The sequence below is a fragment of the Homarus americanus genome, unplaced genomic scaffold (assembly GCF_018991925.1).
Source record: "Homarus americanus isolate GMGI-L3 unplaced genomic scaffold, GMGI_Hamer_2.0 scaffold40250, whole genome shotgun sequence".
Classification (NCBI taxonomy): Eukaryota; Metazoa; Arthropoda; class Malacostraca; order Decapoda; family Nephropidae; genus Homarus; species Homarus americanus.
This window is the reverse complement of record NW_024710738.1, coordinates 1,740-27,037: the sequence shown is the minus strand read 5'-3', so window position 1 is coordinate 27,037 and position 25,298 is coordinate 1,740. Positions and strand designations below refer to the sequence as shown.

At 49.0% G+C, this 25,298-nt stretch overlaps 1 protein-coding gene across 2 annotated transcripts in view; it reads left to right on the top strand.

Annotated features, from left to right (window-relative positions):
• LOC121868666 (probable G-protein coupled receptor No18) overlaps positions 1-24,964 on the top strand; it is a 40,260-nt gene extending 15,296 nt beyond the window's left edge. For both annotated transcript variants that reach the window (XM_042370718.1, XM_042369906.1), the window contains exons 2-6: positions 504-669; positions 22,778-23,098; positions 23,605-23,850; positions 24,021-24,210; positions 24,360-24,964. In XM_042370718.1, coding sequence (XP_042226652.1) covers positions 512-669; positions 22,778-23,098; positions 23,605-23,850; positions 24,021-24,210; positions 24,360-24,908 — 1,464 coding nt within the window. In that variant the 5' untranslated portion in view covers positions 504-511 and the 3' untranslated portion in view covers positions 24,909-24,964. The remainder of the gene's footprint in view (positions 1-503; positions 670-22,777; positions 23,099-23,604; positions 23,851-24,020; positions 24,211-24,359) is intronic.
• Positions 24,965-25,298: the final 334 nt, after the last annotated feature.

Here is a 25,298-nt window from a genome sequence, read left to right as displayed (position 1 = left end):
CTTGACATTGTATTAATGCAACCTTACTGACTGACTGACTCAATCATTCACTGACTCACTCACTAACTGATTGAATCATCAATTCACTCGCTGACTCACTTATGACTAACCGTGACTCACTCTTGTTTCCGTCTTGGCGTCCCCATTCTTGAGACTCACCGCATGAGTCAGATAATGAAAGAGAGAGAGAGAGAGAGAGAGGTGTGACTCATTCAATGGTTTGTTTATCTAAAGAGAGGGAGGTCCTTACCCCACCAAGAGTACTCAAGGGGTTACGTGTACTCTCTCTCTCTCTCTCTCTCTCTCTCTCTCTCTCTCTCTCTCTCTCTCTCACCTATAGTTAAGAATGTACAAAAATCAAGGTATGGGTATAATGACTGATAATAATAATAATAATAATAATAATAATAATAATAATAATAAATAAATAATAACTGTAGAACAATATTAATAGAGAGGGTATTATATCCGACTAAATATATGTGTGTGTGTTTGTCTGTCAGGTGTGGTGATGGTGGCTGTCGGCGGCGCTGAAGGTGTGGCGGCTTGGGTGACGGCCGTGGCTATAACGCTGGTGCTGGTGATCGTGTTCCTGGTGTCTTCCGTCCTCAACACCATCTTCCTCGTCATCTTCTTCAGGAGATCTTCACTACGTAGCATCTCCAACAGGTGAGTCAGTTAATTAGGTTCGTTTAGTGGATATCTACTAACACACACACACACATACACACACAGGATATAGGGTACAGTAGGTAAGTGGATACAGTTCTCACCTCCTGAGCATAAGAGCATTGGTTCACATCCAAATCTTTACTCTGCTCAGCTGTCAAAGAGAGTCACCTGACTACACAATTTGGGAAGTGAAGGCTGTCGGTGCAGTGGCAATTTGTAGCAACTTATTATTATTTCCCATGTGTATTTATGAACGATTTTTCATCTGTTTACGTATCATGTTTTGTTCTTTTTCTTCGTGTCATCAAAAGCTGTTTGTCTGTGTGTCGATATTTTCTGTCTGTCTGTCTGTCTCTGTCATACCACACATTAGCCACAGTGGTGTGGCAGTGTGGTCGAGGTGATCTCAATGAGTGTATAACGTAATCCAACACTCATGATGATGATACATTCCATTACTACACATTACGGCAGAATAGCACACACACACACACACACACACACGCACACACACACACACACACACACACACACACACACACACACACACACACACACACACACACACACACACTAATCAGAGAAAGATAAGAATACATAATAAGAGAAATAGAGAAAGAAAGATAATAGAAACTAACAAACATAGGAGGAGACAAGCAAGACCCCTAGGACACTCCACTACGTCACAATCAACAACAGGTGTTTCCTTTTCACCTCTCGTCCCTACAGGTGTCAGGGGTGACCTTAAGGCTTTACTCTTGTTGACCTCTGTGACCCTGTGTATCCCTGTGACCCTGATTCTTGTAGATGACCTTTGTAGATAGCTTTTCCTACCTTCCACACACTATATCCAGGGCTCACGGGGGGTATATAAGGCTCGTTAAGGAAGTCTGTCTGTATATCTGTCTGTCTCTGTCTGTCTGTCTGTATATCATCTATCTGTCTGTCTGTCTGTATATCTGTCTGTCTGTCTGTATATCTGTCTGTCTGTCTGTCTGTATATCTGTCTGTCTGTCTGTCTGTCTGTCTGTTTCTCTCTCTCTGTCTAATTAATTTAACAAGTCATTCTATATATCTATTTTCTACCTGTGTACCTAATTATGTATGTCTCTTTCACACACACACACACACACACACACACACACACACACACACACACACACACACACACACACACATATCCGGTTCCTTGATGTTATCTTCACAAGTGGTCTGAGATAACAAGATGGTGAGACAAGATCTTAAAGCGACAGGTGAGATCTTAAGATAACAGTTGTGTAAGGGGGCGGTTAATTAAGGAGCGTGACCATGTTGGGAGGACAGTGCCTGATGTTGTGGCACTGTAAGTTATTGGCTCTCTCTCTCCTCCCTTCATTCTATAGCTAGGTCAAGTGTCCACCAAAATGATTATCAGGTAGAGAGAGAGAGAGAGAGAGAGGATAAACTAAGGTTGTTTCCTGTCTCACTTAATCACCACCACCACCACCACCACTACCACACCACCACCACCACACCACCGTCACCACCACCACCATCATCCTGGGTCATAGGGGTTTTAGGGAGAGTGAACGCCGGTAGAGAACTCACTGGGACGTTCAGGTTAAGAGTGAACGCCATGAGGGAGTAGGGAAAGAGGGAGAGGGGTGTGTAGGAGGGGAGTAGGGAGAGGGGGTGCAGGAGGGTAGGGAGAGGGGTGTGAGAGGTAGTGACAATGTTACCAAGCAGTGACTCATACAGGCAGGTAATGGAGGCAACCCGACCTAGACTGATTTGGTTCACTGATATCTTTACCTGCCAGTCATCCTCCCTCCCCTTCCATACCCCACCTCCTCTCCCCCCTCACCCCCACCTCCCTCTCCCCTCACCCCCCACCTCCCCAAACTGCCAAGATTGAGAGGAAATCCAAGACCAGAGACCAAAGACCACGAGACCAATAGACCATCCCCGACCTCCCTCCAAGGACCAGTAACCCCTCTTGAGTCTCACCTGTATAACCAGAGCCTTGTATGGTGGGACACTAATTGATAGTCAGAGGACAGGTGTGTGTTGCTACCTGGTTCATGGAGACATTTGTAACACATATGTCTGTCGTTTACACATACATGCATACATACACGCACGGAAACAAACACACACACACATATACACATCTGTCTCTTTCACACATCTGCCACACCTTGACTGAAGAATCAATTAGTGACTCTCTTACCTGTGTCTACCTGTGTCTACCTGGAGTCTACCTGTGTCTACTTGTCTCTCTCTTTGTATGTGTTTTTCTATGATTCTTTCTCCCCTTTTCCCTCCCTCCCCTCCTCCTCCCCCCTGGTCCTGCCCAACCTGTAGGGATGGTGGCCACAGATTAAGGGAGGGAGGGAAGGCACCTCCTAGACATTTTATCCCTCCTGTCTACCTCCCTCCCTCTCCTTCCCTTCTCTTTCCCCCTCCCTCTCATTTGGTCTCTCTTACCTCTCCTCCCTCCCTCTCCTTTCGTTTTATCTCCTCTCACCCCTTCCCTCCCTCTTTTCCTTCTCCATTTCTTCCCCTCCTTCCTCCTACCTCCTTACCCTCTCCCCTCCTCCTCCTCCCTCTCCCCCTCCTCCCCTCCCTCTCCCCTCCCTCCCCACTCCTCTATCCTTCTCTCCTCCCCTTCTCCCCTCCTCCCTCCCTCTCCATCCCGCCATTGTTAGTTTCCGGTGGACATCTCTCTCTCTATCCGAGGGTGGCCGTTCACACCCACCGCCCACCCACACCCCCATCCGCCATTCTCCTAAAGCCCACCCACTCCTTTGATTACCCACCCATACACATTCCACCTAGGCGCAACCACACACACACACACACACACACACATCACGTAGACACCCATTAGAGTGGTAGCGGACCCCACCCGACTCTTACCTCTGCCCTCTGACGGCCGCTGAGGCAGAAATACTGAGAGCAGGTGAAGAAAATACCTCTCCCTCCCTCCTTCTCTACCTCTCTCTCCCTCCTTCTCTACCTCTCTCTCCCTCTCCCTCCCCTCCTTCTCTACCTCTCCCCTCCTTCTCTACCTCTCCCCTCCTTCTCTACCTCCCTCCCTCCTTCTCTACCTCTCCTCTCTTCTCTACTCCTCCTCTTCCTCTCCCTCCTTCCCTCCATCTACCTCCCTTGCCTCCTCTTCCTTATCTCCCTTCTTCCCCCCTCCCCTACCCCCTACCCTACCTATATGGTGTTAACAATTGGGGGAGGGGGAGGGAGGGAGAAGAAGGAGGGAGGAGGGGGGAGGAGAGGAGATGGGAGGAGGAGGGGAAGGAGGGAGGAGGAAGGAGGAGGAGAGGCTATGCCATTCATTGGGTTACATATTCGTCTGACATGATCCTTAGTGGCTGCTGTCAAGGTGAGGGAGGGAGGGAGGAGTGGGGGTGAGGCAGAAAGGGAGGAAGGGGGATAGAGGGTAATGGAGAAGGTTAGGTTAGGAAAAAAGGAGAGGTGTAGGAGTAGTGGGTGTAAGTAGTGTAGTGGGTGTAAGTAGAGTGTAGTGGGTGTAAGATGGTGTAGTGGGTTAGTAGTTATGTGGGTGTAAGTAAGTGGGTAGCTAAGTCAAGAGTAGGTGTAAGTAGGTGTAGTGGGTGTAAGTGAGTAGTGAAGTAGAATCCTGAGAGAGAGAGAGAAGATTTACCCCCTCTCTCTCTCTCAGGGTTGGTGTGGGGGGAGACGTTGGTGTTTATAGTTGTGGTTAAGTAGGTGGTGGCAGGTGCGTTGTCAGGGGTGTGGCAGAGGTAGTGAGAGGAGATCCTAGTGTGGGCGTGATGGTCACAGGTGCTGATGAGGTGTGTAGGGTGCTAGGGAAGGTGTGAGGTGCTAGGAGAAGGTGTGAGTAGAAAGGTGTAGAAGGTGAGTCTGGGGAAGGTGGAGGTGCTAGGAGAAGGTGTGAGGTGCTAGGGGAAGGTGTGAGGTGCTGGGAGAGGTGTGAGGTGCTAGGGGAAGGTGTGAGGTGCTAGGGGAGTGGGGGAAGGTGTGAGGTGCTAGGGGAAGGTGTGAGGTGCTAGGGGAAGGTGTGAGGTGCTAGGTAAGGTGTGAGGTGCTAGGGGAAGGTGTGAGGTGGGAGGCGTGAGGTGCTAGGGGAAGGTGGGTGGAGGTGCTAGGGGAAGGTGTGAGGTGCTAGGGGAAGGTGTGAGGTGCTAGGTGAAGGTGTGAGGTGCTAGGGGAAGGTGGGAGGTGCTAGGAGAAGGTGTGAGGTGCTAGGGAGAAGGTGTGAGGTGCTAGGGGAAGGTGGGAGGTGCTAGCAATGAAAAAATTTAATAAAATATGAGAGGACAAATTATTAAACAGAAAATAACAACATAAGAAAAATTACCCTAAACCCCCAGGACCCACCCGCCCGCCGCCCGCCCCGCCCCCCCAGGGTACACGGAGTAGGCCCCTAGTGGCTCGCCCTTAGACCAATGAGTATGACCTCAACACTCGCCCTTCTCCCCACTCGACCCTCCTGTGTGTGTGTGTGTGTGTGTGTGTGTGTGTGTGTGAGAGAGGGCAGGCGTGATGTTCGGATACAATCTAGTGGCGTGATGATGGCCCGCCCGTGGTCCACCTGTGGCCCGCCTTTGTACGTACCACAAGGACAGTATCCACACACAAACACACACACACACACACTATTTTTTTCCATCTTGGCTTCAGGTCACAAAGCTAAAAATATGAATGATAATTTACTGGGTCTTGCTGGTGGGCGTGGGCGTGGACGTGGTGTGGGCGTGGACGTGGTGTGGGCGTGGACGTGGTATGGTAGGGGACGTGGATTACGCCCTCCACCACCACGGGGCCTCAACACACTGTAGCACCTGGAGGTCACTGTCTCAGGTGTGTCAAGGGGCGCCTGTGGTGACACCCATTAGGACGGGGACAGGTGACACCCATTAGGACTGAGGGGCTGGAGGGGGGTGGGGGAGGGGCTGATGAGCTGTCACCTTCGTACCTCACTGCGCCTTCATGCCCAGCCAGTAAGTTAAGAAGTACAAGTAGGTGTATTACTGGATGTTGGGGGCTGTTTGGAGCGTGGGCTGATGAGAGCGTGGAGAAGGAGTGTGGGAGCATGTTGGGGCGTGTTGGGGACTATTGGGAGCGTGGGGAGGACGCTGTGGAGGCTGTTGAGCATGGTGGGACTATTGGGGCGTGGGGGAAGCTGGGAGCATGGTGGGGCTGTTGGAGCGTGGGGAGGGCTGTTGGGAGCGTGGTGGTGGTGGGGGTGGGGGTGTTGGGAGCATGGTGGGGACTGTTCGGAGCATGGTTGGGGCTGGGTGGCTTGGGGACCAGAGTGAACCGGAGAGAGAAGAGACAGACCCCAGCTGTGTTAGTGGGGACACCGCCCTACACCTGGACCATTAGCGGTACACGGTCCATCACGCTCTCTGGTCCAGCGCCCTTCCAGTCACTCCCCCTGTTGCAACCCGTCTGTATCCTCTGGCACAGGTACAGATACAAGCACAGTAGTTACAGGTGCAGGTAATTACAGGTACAGGTGGTACAGGTAGTTACAGGTGCAGGTAGTTACAGGTACAGATACAGGTACAGTAATTTTCGAAGACGTACAAACGATTATTGTGAGAGTAAGAGACGGTGCACCAGGTAGAGACCTGTACCTTACCTGGCTCTGACACACCTGTTACCTGTAGAGTACCTCCTCTTCTACAGGTCAATCACTTAAATTAATGGGGAGGGGAGTACACACACACACACACATGCTAATAACTACCTAACTACCTGGACTATATAATTACTGGGTTAAGACGAACAGGTGATACTCCCTAGGTGTCTAAGATGTGTTGACAAAGTCTTTTAATTGACAATGTTGAACGTTTGTCTGTCACTCGCCGTTAAGGTTCAAGAATGTCGTTGTGTGTGTGTGTGTGTGTGTGTGTGTGCGTGTTTAAAGACCCTAACACACACACACACACACATACATTTCCTGTCTTCCTGAACCTTCATCAAATATTCACGTTATCAGATCACACCTAAACACAGTGCTTGTACCTGTCCTTAATGTGTACACCTGTGCTGTGTGTATGTAAATGTCACACATGTAAACATATGTATAAACGTACACTATCATGTGAACGAATACATGAATAAATATGTATAATGATATATTTATACACTGAACACACACACACACACACACACACACACACACACACACACACACACACACACACACACACACACACACATATTTCGACCTACGCCCACGCCCACCCTTACACAAGGGTTTCTATGTCCATTTTAAGTGTATCGAGGGTCTCAAAACAGGAAGAGTGAGTGAGACAGAGGAAGGAAGTGAGAGAGAGAGAGAAGGAAGGAAAGTGAGAGAGAAGTAAGGAAGTGAGAGAGAGGGAAGGAAGAAAGGAGAGAGAGAGAGGGAAGTAAGAAGTGAGAGAGAGGAAAGGAAGGAAGTGAGAGAGAGGGAAGGTAAGTGAGAGAGAGAGGGGAAGGAAGTGAGAGGGAAGGAAGGAAGTAGAGAGAGAGAGGGAAGGAAGAGGAGGTGAGAGAGAGAGGGAAGGTAGGAAGTGAGAGAGGAAGTAAGTAGGAGAGAGAGGGAAGGAAGGAAGTAGAGAGAGGGAAGGAAGGAAGTGAGAGAGAGGGAGGTAGGAAGTGAGAGAGGGAAGGAAGGAAGTGAAAGAGAGGAAGGAAGTGAGAGAGAGGGAAGGTAGGAAGTGAGAGAGAGGGAAGGTAGGAAGTGAGAGAGAGAGGGAAGTAAGGAAGTGAGAGGGAAGGAAGGTAGGAAGTGGGGAGAGAGGGGGAAGGAAGGAAGTGAGAGAGGGAAGGAAGGAAGTAGAAGAAGAGAGGGAAGTAGAGGTGAGAGAGGAGGTAGGAAGTGAGAGAGAGGGAAGGTAGGAAGTGAGAGAGAGAAGTAAGGAAGTGAGAGAGAGGGAAGGTAGGAAGTGAGAGAGAGAAGTAAGGAAGTGAGAGAGAGGAAAGGGAAGTAAGAGAGAGAGAGAAGAATAATACCTCCGTATAAACCATCACTTATAAATAAGAAACATAAGTAACTTAGTCTTCCATAACTGAGGTTTATTGTAGAAAACATTTACGGTTGTATATAATTAATAATAATAATGATGATAATAATAATAATAATAATAATAATAAAATAATAATAAAATAATAATAATAATAATAATAATAATAATAATAAAAAAAAATAATAGTAATAATAATAATGAATATAATAATAATAATGATAATAATAATTATAATATTTTTATTATTATTAATAATAATCTCTCTCTCAAGTATCAATAAATCAATACTTGTTCACTACTTCATTAACTCACTTATATTATACGTCGACCTTCCATTAAGTATTGATGTGATTCCTAAAATGACGGTAATTTATTCTGTGGTATATAACGTGTTAAGTTTGTTTACATACTGGTCGGAGTGGGAGGAGCTTGTTGTCGGAGTGGGAGGGGTTTGTTGTTGGAGTGGGAGGAGCTTGTTATCGGAATAGGAGGACCTTGTCGTCGGAATGGGAGGAGTTTGTTATCGGAAAGGGGAGGAGCTTGTTGTCAGAGTGGGAGGAGCTTGTCGTAGTAGGAGGGGCTTGCCTGATTGGGGAGTGATTTGTCGTTATGGGTGGGGTTTTGTCATAGTAGGAGGGGCTTGTCGTAGTGGGAGGAGCTTGTCGTCGGAATGGGAGGAGTTTGTTGTAGGAATGAGAGGAAGCTTGTCGTAGGGGGTAGGAGGGGTTTGTCGTGTTAGGCAGAACCTATTGACTTGGGCGGATCTCTCTCTCTCTCTCATTCTTTCTCACCAGCTCTCTCTCTCTCTCTCTCTCTCTCTCTCTCATTATCTATCTTCCTCTCTCTCGTCGTCATCAATCATTTTCTCCCTCCTCCCTCCCTCTACCTATCTCATTCTCTCTCTTATTTATTGGCATCCCCTACATCCTTGTGTAAGGTGAAGCGCAGAAGCGTTTACAGCGCCCAACAGGGAAGCATGCTAAGTTCATGCTTTTTGCTATCTCATGAGTTAAGGGCGTAGAAGCCTGAAGAGTCAAGGGCGTAGAAGCCTGAAGAGTCAGGGCGTAGAAGCCGAAGAGTCAAGGGCGTAGAAGCCTGAAGAGTCAGTGGTTTATGTCATCAAGTTATTGGAAGCTCCATCAACTTTCCTGAATACGAATTCACCAACCGACACACCAAGTACCTACTGTACTGCTAGGTGAACAAAGGGACTAACAGGGGGCTAGGAAGTGTGTCCAAACAACTTCCACCGGCCCGGGAATCGAACCCGTGACATCTGGCTTGCGAAGACAAGAACGGTACCGCTTCTACCACCGATCCCCCCATTCTCTCTCTCTCCCTCTCTCCTGTCCCCCATGACCTCTGCAGGTGTACCCGGGGCAGCAGGCAGGTACAGTAGGTGGCCAGCCTGACGGAGAGCCACTAATAACTCACTATGATAATGAAGGAGTTTTCACCCATTTCCTGTACTAACCTGACGCGGGCGATGACGGGGAGAGACAGAGGAGGGTTTTATCTGGGGGGACTTGAGGGTGTCGAGTGAGGGAGATAGAGAGAGAGGGAGAGAGAGGACATATAAGAGCGATAGAGATAGACAGAGATACATAGCAGACAGACAGATAGATAAACAGATAGGAAAGATGGACGAGAAAAAGAAAGGAAAGAGAGAGAGAGAGGAGGTATAGCTAAATCACATACTAAGATAATACACACACACACACACACACACACACACACACTTGATGACGTTTAGGGATATGATTGTCATTTTGGCCTCAGGACTTCACTTCAAAGCTGTTTTCAACCCGGATGTTTTAACTGATTAGGTTGTGAGGTCAGAATATATGAAGGGGGAGGGGAGGTGAAAAGGGAGGGGAAGAGGGGAGGTGAAAAAGGGGAGGAGAGGGAGAAATGACCTCACTTCAAACGTCGTCTCAAAGTTCGTGATTGTAAATGTATTCCATTTTAAACTCTTTCATCTTACCTAATTCTAACATGAAGCTTGGTAGCCTACCACCACTACACCGCCACCATCACCACCACTACAACCATCATTATCACCTTAACCACCACTACCACTATCTCAACTACCACCACCACGACCACCCTGAAAGCAAAGACTCTGGTTGATTATTCATGAATGTAGAGAGTTAAAGGTGTGACGATATCTTTCCTTCCTTCCTTCCTTCCTTCCTTCCTTCCTTCCTTCCTTGAGGTTACTGATGGACTGACTGGTTAATAACATGGATACATTTATAACTAGGTCGTCTTATTCTTCTTCTTCTTCTTCTTCTTCTTCTACTATTCTTTCCATTTATTCTTCTGCTACTGCTCCTCTTCGTCTTCTTCTGCTACTGCTCCTCTTCGTCTTCTTCTGCTACTGCTCCTCTTCGTCTTCTACTGCTACTGCTCCGTCTTGGTCATGCTGCGGCCGTCCCAACGAAGGACACTGGTTAACAATTCAGTGCTCCTCAATCACGTATTAAAGTCAATGCGTATGAATGACATCCTCCCACCCCACCCATCCATAGCCCCTCACTCAAGGCCTACGTCATCAGCTGATAGATGTGTGTCGACCTCTCTCTCTCTCTCTCTCTCTCTCTCTCTCTCTCTCTCTCTCTCTCTCTCTACCTCTACCTCATAATAGAACACAGTTGTTAGAGTAATGAGAATGAATGAATGAGGTTTTGTTTACATAGGAAGAGAGGAGGACCACTTGGAATAACAGACCATAAATCAGTTATTAATGTGTGTATGTGTGTGTTTGTTTGTCTCTGTAAGTGTTTGTTTGTCTCTGTAAGTGTTTGTTTGTCTCTGTAAGTGTGTATGTCATGGTCACTGGTCAGTCACACTCCGTCCCTCCCTCCTTCCTTCCTCAGTGACGCCCCTCTTTAATCATGGTTGATATCAGTCTAGCAGGAAGTGAGGCTCTTCTCCTCTTCCATCATCCATCCTATCCTGCCGTCCGCCCGATTCTTCCTCCTGTCACATTCCCATACCACCTCTTACATTCACGTTTCCTGTCACTTTTGTAAATCATCCCTCTGTCTACCCACGCACCCTGACCACCTATCGCACCCTGTATTACCTCCCTACAGTCACACTTCCTGTCTCAACTGTCCGTCTTGGCCCTGTCTTAACCCACGCTTCCTGTCGCACTCTATATCTTCCCTATATGTTCACCCATGATTCCTGTCGCACTGTCCCGTACCCTGTTATCTTTCCTCTCACACCGCCTATGTCCCCCGTCCCCCCTCTCTATAATTCTGAAAGTCATCATGTGGTGGACGTGGTGGTGGTGGTGGTGGTGGTGATAGAGTGGTAATTGTGGTATGTGATAGTGGTAGTTGTGGTAAAAAATAATAAAACAATATCAAATTAACGAATCATTAAGTAAACGTATATTAAATTAGACGCCATCTTGTATCGTACACTATCTTATTATGACCTGACTATAAATAATCATCTTACGATCCATTATGAACAGGTAAGAATAATTAACGACCAGCGAGTATTTTTGTTTACCTGTCCAACTCAGTCGTGATAGAAGCAAATCGATTCAGTCTATATTTAGTATCTCGTGTTTATGGTCGCTTATTCTCCGAGACGCCGACCTGTTGCTCTCACCTTCGACATTATTGCCAACTCTCACAAAACAAAAGTCGTTGTTTTAAAAAGTAGAGTCGCTAAATTACATGAATATTTAAATACAAAAGGTGTTTATATTGAGAAATATTATTGGAAATTCGCTAAAGTTGGGTAATATATCTAAAATCGCTAAATTTGGTTAGAATTAAGGTTTTAAGTTATTTAAACTCAGTATATCACTTTTAAAACTCGCTAAATTTTAATACTAACTAAAAAATCGTTAAAATTACCTAATACCTAACCTAAAAATTACTCATATTCGCCCAAATTAAACCAAAATCTTAAATTCACTCAAACTCTCCTAAAAACCGCTAACAACTCACTAACATGACCCGGAAGTCGCTAACCCCGCCCCCCCCAAAAAAATCGCTTAACATCGCTACAATCAAAGTTGGCAACACTGACGGGTAGTGAGGGAGGGAGGGTTGGCAACACTGCAGAAACGAATAGATATATATGTAAATTTTTATCATAATTATGGAAGTTATCTGACAAGTTCCTGCTGATAATGAGTACCACAGGAGGAGGAGGAGGAGAGGAGGAGGAGGAGGAGGAGGAGGAGGAGGAGGAGGAGGAGGAGGAGGAGGAGGAGGAGAGGAGGAAAGGAGACGTAGATAAGAGATAGATACAGTAAATTGAGGTAATACAACTAATGTTAATTTATATAAACAGAGAGAGAGAGAGAGAAATCAAGTATTTTCTTTCGCCAGTACGAGCAATCAACATCTCTCAGCGTTCCTCTCTCTCTCTCTCTCTCTACCCGGCGATGATACAATAATGAAACCTTAGCCTGACGAACCTTCGCTCGCCTTTTAACGTCTCTCTCTTTCTCATCGTAAGTACAAACACACTTACACACACACACACACACACACACACACACACACACACACACACACACACACACACACACACACACACACACACACACACTTACACACACACACACACACACTTACACACACACACACACACACACACACACACACACACTCACACACTTACACACACTACACACACACACACTACTGTCACGTGAACTCCTGAAAACCTGTGTGTGTGTGTGTGTGTGTGTGTGTGTGAGAATAAAGGTTTATACCACATTTTCTCAGCAGCTGATCACCCTGACATTTTACTCTCACGGTAAACAAAACCTTAAAATCGACACTCGTCGTTTTAGTGGTCTCGAGTGGTCCCAAGTGGTCTCTAGTGGTCTATAATGGCCTTTGGTAGTCGTTACCGGTCTCTAATGGTCTTTAGTGGTCTCTAATAGTCCACAATGGTGTCTACTGGTCTCTAGTGGTGTTCACTGGTCTCTGGCACCGTCCTCCCATCACTCACCACCCGGAGTTGAGTTTAGACAGGCACTCACACCGGCGATCGTCCGTCTGGCGCAACTCCCAAGTGGTTTTAACACATATGGATTAGGTTAGCATGAGAACACCAGGATATTTACTGATCTGTGTTAAAGGGTTTACACATCCCCACACACACACCCCCTAACACATCCCCCACACACACACCCTAACACATCCCCCACACACACACCCCTAACACATCCCCACACACACACACCCTAACACATCCCACACACACACCCTAACACATCCCCCCACACACACACCCTAACATCCCCCACACACACACCCCTAACACATCCCCCCCACACACACACCCCTAACACATCCCCACACACACACCCCTAACACATCCCCCACACACACACACCCTAACATCCCCCCACACACACACACCCTAACACATCCCCCCACACACACACACAACATCCCCCCACACACACCCCTAACACATCCCCACACACACCCTAACACATCCCCACACACCCCTAACACACCCCCACACACACACCCAACATCCCCACACACACCCTAACATCCCCACACACCCCTAACACATCCCCACACACCCCCTAACATCCCCCCACACACACACCCCCTAACACATCCCCCACACCCCCTAACACATCCCCCCCACACACCCCCTAACATCCCCCCACACACACCCCTCCACATCCCCACACCCCACACATCCCCCACACACACACACACATCCCCACACCCACACACCTAACACATCCCCACACACACACACACACACCCCCACACACACACACCTAACACATCCCCACACACACACACTAACACACTTTTAGACATCTTTCACACCCCCACTCGCCCTTCAACACATCCCCACACACCTTAAACAATCCACACACCCTACAACCGCCTTCACACATCCCACACACCCCTACACCCTCCACCCCACACCCTACCCTCACCCACACCCCTCACCCTCACCCCTACACCCCTACACCCTCACACCCCTACACCCTCACACCCCTACACCCCTACACCCTCACACTACACCCTCACACCCCTACACCCCTCACACCCCTACACCCTCACACCCTCCACCCTCACACCCCTACACCCCCCCCCTCACCCACCCCACACCCACCCCACCCACCCCCCCCACCCCTACACCCTCACACCAAAGCCGTCATCTCCCCTAATAAGACAGACAACTACTGTATAGATGTCCAGTAGACTCTAGGCCTAACTCACACTTCAGACTCTAGGCCTCACTTCAGGCTCTAGGCCTAACTCACACTTCAGACTCTAGGCCTAACTCACACTTCAGACTCTAGGCCTAACTCACACTTCAGACTCTAGGCCTAACTCACACTTCAGACTCTAGGCCTAACTCACACTTCAGACTAGGCCTAACTCACACTTCAGACAGGCTAACTCATCAGACTCTGGCAACTCCACTCTCCCCACTTACTCGCTCTCTAGCTCTAGCCTACACTTCAACTCTAGGCCTAACTCACACCTCAACTTTTTCGAAGGACCAATTGGTTTACTCTGACCCAGCCTATGTTTGGACGTCTTTAGGCCTATGTTCTGGGGTCAATTGGTTTACGTTCTGGGGGTCTGGTCTGATGTTCTGGGGGTCTATAGGCCTATGTTATGGGGTCTATAGGCCTATGTTTTGGGGTCTATAGGCCTATGCTTTGGGGTCCATAGGCTTTAAGACTTGAGAGAGGACAGAAAGACAGAATAAATAGAGAGAGAGAGAGATGTCCACGTGTCATAATTTACTTGAATAATAGAGACAGACAGACAGAAGACAGACAGACAGACAGAACCTGTGCTTTAGAACATATTATAAGTAAGTCCCCAAGGGCGTTCATATTTTAGAACTGATCGCCCATAACCTAAGTAGAACAACACAAACACACACACACACACACACACACACACACACACACACACACACACTTAATGAGATCACCCCGGAGCACCACCATTAATCACTCCCTCCTCCTCCTCCTCAAGTCGACATCTTAAATGGACAAAAGCGGCCAATTCCGGGGTTTTTACAGGCGTACCCAACATAGCGGAGGGAAACGAAGTACCCTCCTTCCCTCCCTCTTGTTCCTCCCTCCTGTTCCTCTTCCCTCCCTCCCTCCTGTTCCTCTTCCTCCCTTCGTCTTCTTCCCTCCATTCTTCATCTTCCCTTCCTTCGTCTTTCATTCCCTCCTCGTCCTCACACATCCACACACACCTCTATACACATCCACACCACACCCACACCACACACCCACACCACACCTCTACACAGCCACACACACCCGACAAAAACACTCCCTGGGTGTAAAAACAACAACAACGACACGGAACAAAAGGAAAGGCTCTGTAGCGTTTAATCGGCCCTTGTTGGTGGACATTAATGAGAGCCTCTCCCTATATGGCGGGGAGCGAGGGTGGGCGTGAGGCAGGGCTGGGGAGGTGCGGGGGAGGGGTCAAGATGAATGTGGGGGGGGGAGGTGCTGGGGAGTAAGAGATGTGCACTTGAGGCAGGGCTGGGAGGTGCTGGGGAGGACAGGATGGGGTGGGGTTAGAATGAGTGCGGAATAAGGGGAGGTGTAAATGTGAGGTAGGGCTGGGGAGGAGAGAAGTGTTGGGAAGAGAAGAGGAGAGGTACTTAGAGGCCTTCCTCCCTCTTCTGACAGGTTACATGACTCCCCGGCCGGGTAGGACCAGACCTGGGGGAGAGGATCTGGGGAGAAGAGACCTGGAAGGGAGGTGATCCAACGTGGTGGTCATCCATCAGTGGTCGTGGTCGCTATCACAACATTGTCTTATGGACTTTCATGACCCCCCAAAACACCAACATTGATCAATTACCGCGACAAGTATGGATGTTCTGTGTTAATCGGCGTAATTTTGCGTCAAACTGCGTAGATTTGCGTCAAACTGCGTAATATTGTGTTTTGTATACCTGAACTGTCTATTTACAAGGTGAATCAATGTGAACAGGTATGCTAATTTTACATAATCTATCTATCTATCGTCGGTGTGGTGGTGTAGGGACACGTCTTGCATACATTACTATAGGACGTGACCCTCAGTCTGTCAATCTTTCTCTCGTGTTTATCATTAGTCTCTCTCTCTCTCTCTCTCTCTCTCTCTCTCTCTCTCTCTCTCTCTCTCTCTCTACGACGCCAGACAGGCATCAGGTGAAAGGAACGTGATGGTCAGGGGAACACAAGCAGGCGGGGATTTACCTTCTCGAAATAGTAACGGAGAATGGCCAAGGTTAAGTGTTGTTATGCAGCTGACACTAATAATACCAGTCAGGTGTAGAGCCTCAGGTAGTAAAGGTCACCAGTCTGGGAGGTCACGTAAAGAGGAGAGGTCACATAAGGAGGTCATAGTGGATAGGGCAAGGTCACCATTGGACGCTAGGACACTGGTGATAGTGGTGGTGTTGGGTTACATTGCATCACTCCCTCCTTCCCTCCCGACTACTTAACTCACCACTACACCTTATTGCCCCCAGGTATGGTGACTCTTCTCCTCACAAGTTACACAACATCACACACTTGTGATCCTCGCGTGACCAGGAGTAGGGGGTGTAGAAGGTGTGAGACTTGTGGAGGGTGGTCCGTCACACACACACACACACACACACACACACACACACACACACACACACACACACACACACACACACACACACCTGTTCTCGCCTCACCAACTAAACAAACTAGTGTTTATTTATACCTCAGCCATAACTCTCACTCATCAGGGTAGTGACGACCTCCAGGAGAAATGTATCAGTCCCCCCCTCGTCCTTCACCCGTTTTTTATTGAGTCTCTCCTTCATCTGTCGTCGTTTTCTTTGGTGGTTTGGATTAGTTTTTTTTGTGGGAGGGGCAGGGCCGGATTTACTAATAAGCCAAGTAGGCCATTGGCCTAGGGCACCACCGGTATCTGGGGGCCCACTGAAACTAATTTGTCGCGCAGCGTGCCAGCGTATAACCTTGTTTCAAGTGTACACCGAGTATTTCATTATATAATATATTCACAACCATAAGGGCCCCTGTACAATAAGTATAGGCCCGCAGTGGTCTTCAACTGGTGGGCCATGGCCCACTGATTATTGAAACATGCAAACATTTCTATAAATTTGGGGGCCCACTGATGAGTTTGGCCTGGGGCCCACAAGTAGGTAAATCCGGCCCTTGGGGAGGGAAAATGGGGCGGGGTGAGGGAGGGAGAGGGGTGGAGGGTGAGGGAGGGGAGAAAGGGGTGAAGGGTGAGGGAGGGAGAAGGGGGTGGAGGTGAGGGAGGGGAGGGGTGGGGGAGGAGGAAGAAGGTAAATAGTTTCATTAGGTCATTTGCCTATGGCTTAATGGCTCCTCCTGCCAAAATAGATCGGGCCAAGGACCATGCGGTGAGACACACACACACACACACCTGGAGGGCGCCACTGTTTATCTGAAGCAGGCCGATGGGGGATATTGCAATCAGCGCTGTCTTTCTGTCTGTTTATGTAACCCATCTCTCTACCTATGTGTTTATCTATCTGTTTGAGAGACAGACAGACAGACGGACAGATAGAGGTGAAAGGGAGAAACTATCACCTATTACCTCACCTCAAAAGCCACAAGATTGGTCGGTCGGTCGAGGAAATACTCACCCCCCTCCACTATCCCTCTCACCCCCCTCCACCGTCTCTCACCCCTCCACCAAATCCCCTCTCACCCCCACCGTCCTCACCCCCTCACCTCCCTCTCACCCCTCCCACCGTCCTCTCACCAACACGCCATTCCAATTCTCGACCAATCACCCAGAGCTAAAACGTTTCTTCCATATATATATCTCGACCAATCACAGACTAAAACGTTTTTACCTTCAGCTTTCTCTCACCAATCAGGAGTTGAGTTCCCCCCCTCTCACGGTTAAGGAGTTTTGTACTCAGGTGTTTACAGTTTAAGTGTTTATTTACCTGTATGTGTTACCAGGTGGGATAATGCGCAGGTGTGACAGTGAACTAGATCTCTCTCTCTCTCTCTCTCCCTCTCTCTCTCTCTCCCCAGTCTCTCACACGTCGCAATCTGTAACATATCACCTCAACGTAACAACCTGTGTGACGCTAATTAGACGCTGAAGGCAGAGGTGTGTGTGTGTGTGTGTGTGTGTGTGTGTGTGTGTGTGTGTGTGTGTGTGTGTGTGTGTGTGTGTGTGTGGCCTTGTGGTGCTAGGGCCAACACCTTCATAGCTAAGTACCCCTGTTCGAACCCCCTCGCTAACTTCCGGTCTTAAACTCCGATTGACGGTAGATTCTTAGGTCACATAAACTGTAGGACTGACTGGTTTATCTCGTCTGTCGAACGTTCGCCAGCCTAATGCCCCCGCTGGCACTCGATGTACAGTAGAGAATACGGTCAACAGTATAATTTGGTCTCCTAATTGGTTTTAACAGAACGTATCTACTGTTGTTAAGGTAGAGTCTGGTAACAGGTATACAAGAGGTACACAACAACAGGTAAACAACAACAGGTAAACAACAACAGACACACCGAAACAGGTAAACAACAACAGGTACACTACAACAGGTAAACGACAACAGACACACCAAAACAGGTAAACAACAACAGGTGATAAGAGAAAGAAGGAAGAATAGTGATAATTATAAAGTATAACAACGAGAGGGAGGCAAACAGGAAGAAGAATAAGAAGAAGAATATGTAATGATATACGGAAGTGAGAGCACAAGGTGTGAAAAAGGTGTAATTAGGCCTCAATGACACGGGTAAACAGGGACACAGGTAAACAGGGACACAGGTAAACAGATACACAGGTAAACAGGGACACAGGTAAACAGATACACAAGTAAACAGATACACAGGTAAACAGGGACACAGGTAAACAGATACACAAGTAAACAGATACACAGATACACAGATAAACAGGGACACAGGTAAACAGGGACACAGGTAAACAGATACACAGAGTAAGCAAGGCACAGGTAACATATACACGGGTAAACATATGCACAGGTAAGCAGATGCACGGGTAAACAGGGGCTGGGTAAGCATATGCAGGTACATAGCGGCAGGCAGAAATAAAATTAAGTAAAGAAATCACTTTCTTACCTCCTCCACGTGCACAACAACACGGAAGTTACCAACCTAAGGTGTAATGAGTACACCTAATCCATCCTCAAGTACACAGGTGAGACGGACCACACACACACACACACACAAACAGGTAGTGGACATTAATAAATTACGGAAGTGAGTGAGAGATACAATGAGAAGAATATGTACTCTTAATAGTGTGTGTGTGTGTGTGTGTGTGTGTGTGTGTGTGTGTGTGTGTGTGTGTGTGTGTGTGTAGACAGGAAGTGCGACAAGTAATGGGGGGGTCCCCGTTGGTTGATGGAGGTAGACAAACAGACAGACAGACAGACAAGACATCCCGTTAAGACACAGCGTCACTTGGTCATTAGTTAGGGCTCACACTAGTCGTCTGTTGTATAAATATAGCCCGTTAAGGAGTTCCCAGCCAGACAGACGGGCAGACAGACCCTCTCCATCACACTACCACCCCTTGGACGTCACCCTGTCTTCTGTCTGGGGGAGGCTGGGGGAGGCTGGGGACTTTTGAGAACTCTTGAGAGCTCTGGGGGACTGTTAGGGGACTCTGAAGGATCTTGAGAGTCTGGGGGGATGTGGAAGACTCTTGGGGGACTATGGAGGGCCTTGAGGGGACTCTGGGGACCTTGGGGGACTTTGGGGGACAGGGGGACTCTGGGAGGCTTTGGGGGGACTCTGGGGGACCTTGTGGGACACCTTGGGACTAAGACTCAACCAAGAGAAGACGCCAATTACTCAACACATTCACTTTATAATGGCGGCGCCTTAAACCAGGAGACCAGCAGTTCATAAGGCGCGCCGCAACAACCTGCTGGTTCTCTATAGTGTGGTAGTGGTGTGGTAGTGTTGTGGTAGTGGTGTGGTAGTGGTGTGGTAGTGTTGTGGTAGTGGTGTGGTGGTGATAATGAAGTAGTGGTGATGATGGTGTAGTACCAATCACCAAATCCTAGACCATCTCCCCTCCCCCCTTCCACCCCTGTCCAACGAGCCCCCCCCCTCCCCCCCACCGACACAAAATAGGGTCAAGTGAGGGGGGAGGGGGGGAGGGACGGCAAATGGACGGGCACGTGAGGAAAGCAGCAAGGAAGCCTCTAAGACGGACGGAAGTAGTGGTGGGCGGACGGAGGGTTTGGGCGGAGAGAGAGAGAGAGAGAGAGAGAGAGAGAGAGAGAGAGATGAACCTAACTCCTGTTTCATAATCCCTGTATGCTATTACCTGTATCTTCAACACCTGTACTAGTGAGTTGAGTTAGTTAGTTAATCAATTGCCCTCTACACACCTGTCCTATAAGAGTGACTTGATACCGGCACGAACACACACACACCTGTATCAGTTATATAGTTAAGAACCATAAAGTCTCACTCTCACTCTCTCTCTCTCTCACACACACACACACATACACACAGTCAGTCACGTACGCCACACCGCTCACTAAACAGCTGTGAGGGTCAAAAACACACACACACACACACACACACACACACACACACACACACACACACACACACACACACACGCACACACACCTAAAATAAGAAAATCCTCGTAACTTATTGACTTATGCTACACCCCCCAAAAAAAAGTCCAAAATAGTGGTCACATAATACTAACTCTAATCATCTATACAAATTAAAAAAAACGTATATAAATTATCATATATTATTAAGATAAATATTTCTCCTAATTGGCTATAAAAATAATGTATCTAATTGGTTACGTTAATTATGGTGTATCGTAAATTGATGTTCCAATATGGCGTCTATATTAAACTGAGACTTCACATCATTTAATACAAGATGTGTGTGTGTGTGTGTGTGTGTGTGTGTGTGTGTGTGTGTGTGTGTGTGTGTGTGTGTATTTTATATCCGTTCTCCCTACAGTCCATTTACACACACACATGCGCCCACCACCTGCCCCACCTGCCGCCCACACGACACAAGACTTTACTCATTTATCCTAATCTACTATATCGTGAGGGACATGGTGGGTGGGTGTGGGTGGGTGGTGGGTGGGTGGGTGGGTGGGGTGGTGGTGGTGGGAGGGTGTTAGATCATAATCATATAGTGGTGTGTGTGTGTGTGAGTGTTTTTTGTATGTATATGTGTGTGTGTGTGTGTGTGTTTATATACACGTTGGCAACTCTCCCAATTTTAGTGAACACACACACACACACACACACACACACACACACACACACACACACACACACACCAGGACCAAACCCTCTCACCTAACACCCCCCCCACCTCACCCTCCACCCTCACCCTCCACCCTCACCCTCACCTCCACCTCACCCCTCACCTCCCACTCTCACCTCACCCTCCACCCCCCCACCTCCACCCCTCCCCTCTTCCCCCCACCCCTCCACCCTCCACACCCTCCCCACCCCTCACCCCTCCACCTCACCCTCACCCTCACATGAAATAGATCAAGGGACGAATGGTAGTAGTCTGATCTCATGAATGATTAATATCATCCATGTTGGCAGGTGAGTCATTAGTCCATCACTCTTACCTGTCGAGATGACTTCCCTCACTGTGGGGATCCCTATCTGTCTGTCTGTCCCCACAACACACTCCCCCCACTCCTTCCCCACACCTGTTGGCTCCCCCCACACACACACACACAAACACACAGAGGATGTAAACTATAGATGAACAAGCCAACCACAGGACACTCAACTAATTCAGGCTTACACTCCCCGCTCCGCCACTAACTCAGGTCCCCCAGGGTTAGGTAGTATACTGGCGTGTACCATAATGGCGCTGCTCATAACTTGGGGGGGCTACTCCCTCACCACTGACAATAGTTAACTAAAAACCTGGTTGTTGATCATGTGTTGTCAGTGGTGGTGGTGGTGGAGGTGTTGTTGTTGGTGGTGGTGGAGGTGTGTTGGTGGTGGTGTGTTGTGTTGTTCTTACTTTTGTTGGCGATTCCTTGAGTTAGGAGGAAAGTCTCTCTCTCTCTCTCTCTCTCTCCTCACCTTCCTTTCCCTCTGAATGTCCTCACCTCCTCCCTCCCCCCACCCCCAGAACCCCCCCCCACCCCAGGACCCCCCAGGACCCCCCCACCCCAACATCCATCGATCAAGTTGAAGGATTGACACAGCATCACCGCCCACTCCCTCCTTCCTCTTATTATGGGTCCAAGGCGACTCTGTACCCACCTGGACCTTACCTGACCTACCTGCCTCACTGACCCTTACCTGTGCCTCTTCCTAGACCTTACCTGTCTTACCTTCCTTCACCCAGGTCATCAGGTCTCAGTAAACCCCCTCCCCCATTAGCTGACCTGATATGTTTACTTCCTCCCTGGTTTCCAAAGGTCAAGGTTAACACCAACGTCTTGACCTCTACCTGTACATGAAGACGATGATCAGTGTGTGTGTGTGTGTGTGTGTGTGTGTGTGTGTGTGTGTGTGTGTGTGGGGGTAGATGTAGGTACACAAGGAGGCAGCATCATGGTCGACACTGTACTCGAGCGCCTTCATTTCCCCAACTGTCACGTTAGGTACATCTGTGAGGTACCATCATTCTGAGTTACCTGTGAGTGACCGACAGGTGTGGTGTTAGAGGCACACTTGATGCACCATCTTGTCTGGGCTTCATGTGTTGTTGTTGTTGATTACTGTCTGACCTTAACCGCCCCGTGTATGGCAGTAGGGGGAGTGACGTGGGGTATCTGACCAGGGCTTAACAATATATTACTAACACGCGAGAGTAACACGCCAGAGTAACACGCCAGAGTAACACGTGAGAGTAACACGTCAGAGTAACACGTCAGAGTAACACGTCAGAGTAACAAGGTCAGAGTGAGAGGAAGGTTTAATCTCTACTCTGACTGACTGTTTACTTGTTTTTATCGCTATACTCTGGTGCCATGTTAAGACTGGACCGACAGAGTATAATGATGGATACGTTTATACCTGTCGCCATATACTGAGGTGCATAATAAGACTAACCGATTTTTTTCTTTTGCCTCCTCCAGGTTCATCGTGAGCCTGACGGTGTGTAACCTGCTGGCGTCATGGCTCCTGCTGCCGCTGGTGATCGCCGACACCTTCCTACCCAACTGGGAGTCGGCGTCACTGTGTCGTGCCATAGACGCCGTGTCGGAGTTAGTGGCGTCGGCTTCGGTGTTCGCCACGCTGCTGATCGCCGTGGACCGGTTCTGCGCCATCACTGATCCTCTCCATTACCACATGTTGGTCACCAGACCCAAGAGCGTAGCCATGATCGCCTCGGGATGGATCGCCGCTGCTCTCATAGCTGCTGCCGCTGGTCTGGGCGACATGTCTAACCGAGCATGGTGAGTACATCCTCCTCTCCTCTTCCTCTCCTTCTCCCACTCCCCACTGGGTTTTTTATTAAGTAAATATTAATACTGTGTACATCTATCAGTTGAAAATATGTGGTCTCCCCAGGGGACCAGCAAGGGCCATCCTCCATGGTCCAGTGCTCCTACAGGAGGATACTGGAGGTACCTGAAGAAGACCTGTGATGGTCAGTAGTGTTCAGATTCAGATTGCCCACGAGGGAGCTAGTTTATTGGGCACCCCCTTACATCCTGTGCAAGGTGAAGCGCAGAAGCGTTTGCAGTGCCGAACTGGGAAGCATGCGAAGTTCATGCTTGCCTTTATGAGTCATGCATTAAGGGCGTAAAAGGCGTGTTCAGAACCAACAGCCTTCTCACACGTGACCTGGGATTGAACCCGGGACGCGGTAGTGAGATAAATTCGATTTTCTTTTCTTTTTTAATAAATTTGACCAGACAAAGTTTTTCACATAATTAAACAGTGTATTTACCTTCTGCAGGAACGTGTGTGGGGCGGCAACGGCGGCGACAGAAGCATTGACGGAGACAACGCCAGAGTTCTGGTCATACCGTTCCTACTTCGTGGTCATCAACATGGCGGTGTCGTTCATGGTTCCCATGATACTGCTCATCTGGATCTATATCCGGATCTACCACGCGGCCCACAAGAACAGTGAGAGAACCCGCCGCAACTCCCTGTGTGGCGCCACCCTCGACGCTGTCACCCCCTCCCGGGCCCCCTCCAGGTACAGTACACCTCTCACACCTGTTTATCATGACCATGTTCCGTGTTACCTTCAGTGGCATTATCACCTGACGTAACCTAATCTAAAACACACACCTGTAACACATGACGCAAGTGTTACCTCTGAATGGTACCTGTCGTAACAAACTAACGTCGATCACCCCCTTGCAGGACGCCGTCGACACGCTCCACCTCCTCCCAGATCGTCACGACACTTCGATACCGGATCAGCAACGCCTCCCTCTTCCTACACAAGGAGGAGTCGAGGGCCGCCAAGATCTCTGTGGTGGTGATCGTGTTGTTCTTTATCTGCTGGCTGCCTTACTACTCCGCCACCCTACTACACACAAGCCTTCTGCAGGTGGGTACTGTGTGTGTGTGTGCGTGTGTGTGTGTGCACATATCTGTCTGCATGTGTCCATCCACATATGTATGTATATATGTCTATCTACATAACTGCCTCCTCTGGTCCACATCTGCTAACACATGTATGTTGTCTGTTGTTTATAGGTGTGGGTGCCAGGTGTGGTACACAGTGTGGTGTTGGTCCTGGCCCTCAGCAACTCGGCCCTCTCCCCCTACCTGTACCTCTACCGCTCCCGCAGGATACAGCGTGAGGTCCGCCGTCTGTTTGGCCTTCCACTTAGCTCCACCAAGTCCAGCATAGGTGGCGGAGGCTCCAGTAGGCGTCGCCAATACCTGCGACACCAGCTGGAGATCATCCCACCTTCACCCACCGTCCCAGATGCTAACTTTGAGGCCGGGATGAACCCTTACCTGGTCATGTGTAAGGGCGGCGGCCAGCGAGGGTCCCGGGCCTCGCCCCTCACCGCTATACTTAATAAGCTTTTTCGTGCGAAAGGATTCGCTTGGGACCCTTGGCGCGACTCCTTCACCTCAACTACCTCCTCCTCCACCACCACCACCTCTTCCTCCACATCATCCTCCTCCTCCAACAGCTCAGGTTCCTCTACTGCCACGGGAGCCACAGACGGGTCAGCAGCCACTGAGAGCGAGAGCATGTTACCGCGCCTGGCTCTGGCGAAGACAGACTCATGACGGGGTGCGTTCACCGTCCAGGCGTCACTACACCCACCGCCCACCCGCCCACACCCCTTCCATCACCATTACAGAGGCTCAAGGTACAAACCTCCACCTCCGTCTTCCACCTCAACAAGAACCTCCAAATCCTGGACCAACAGTCGACGCTCAACAAGTTACGACGGAAACATCGACACAACAAATGACAACACCGATGTCCGGCACCCCGAGTCCTCCTCTTTGTCAACAAACACAGACCGGCCACACTCCCCCACCCGACGAACCGACCCCAAGATCCGACCAGACAACATCGACACCCGACCAGATAGTTCCCGAGCTGGACCAAGTAGCCACAACTCCACCCGACCAAATAACTCCCAAATCCGACCAAGTTGTCCGGCAAGACGA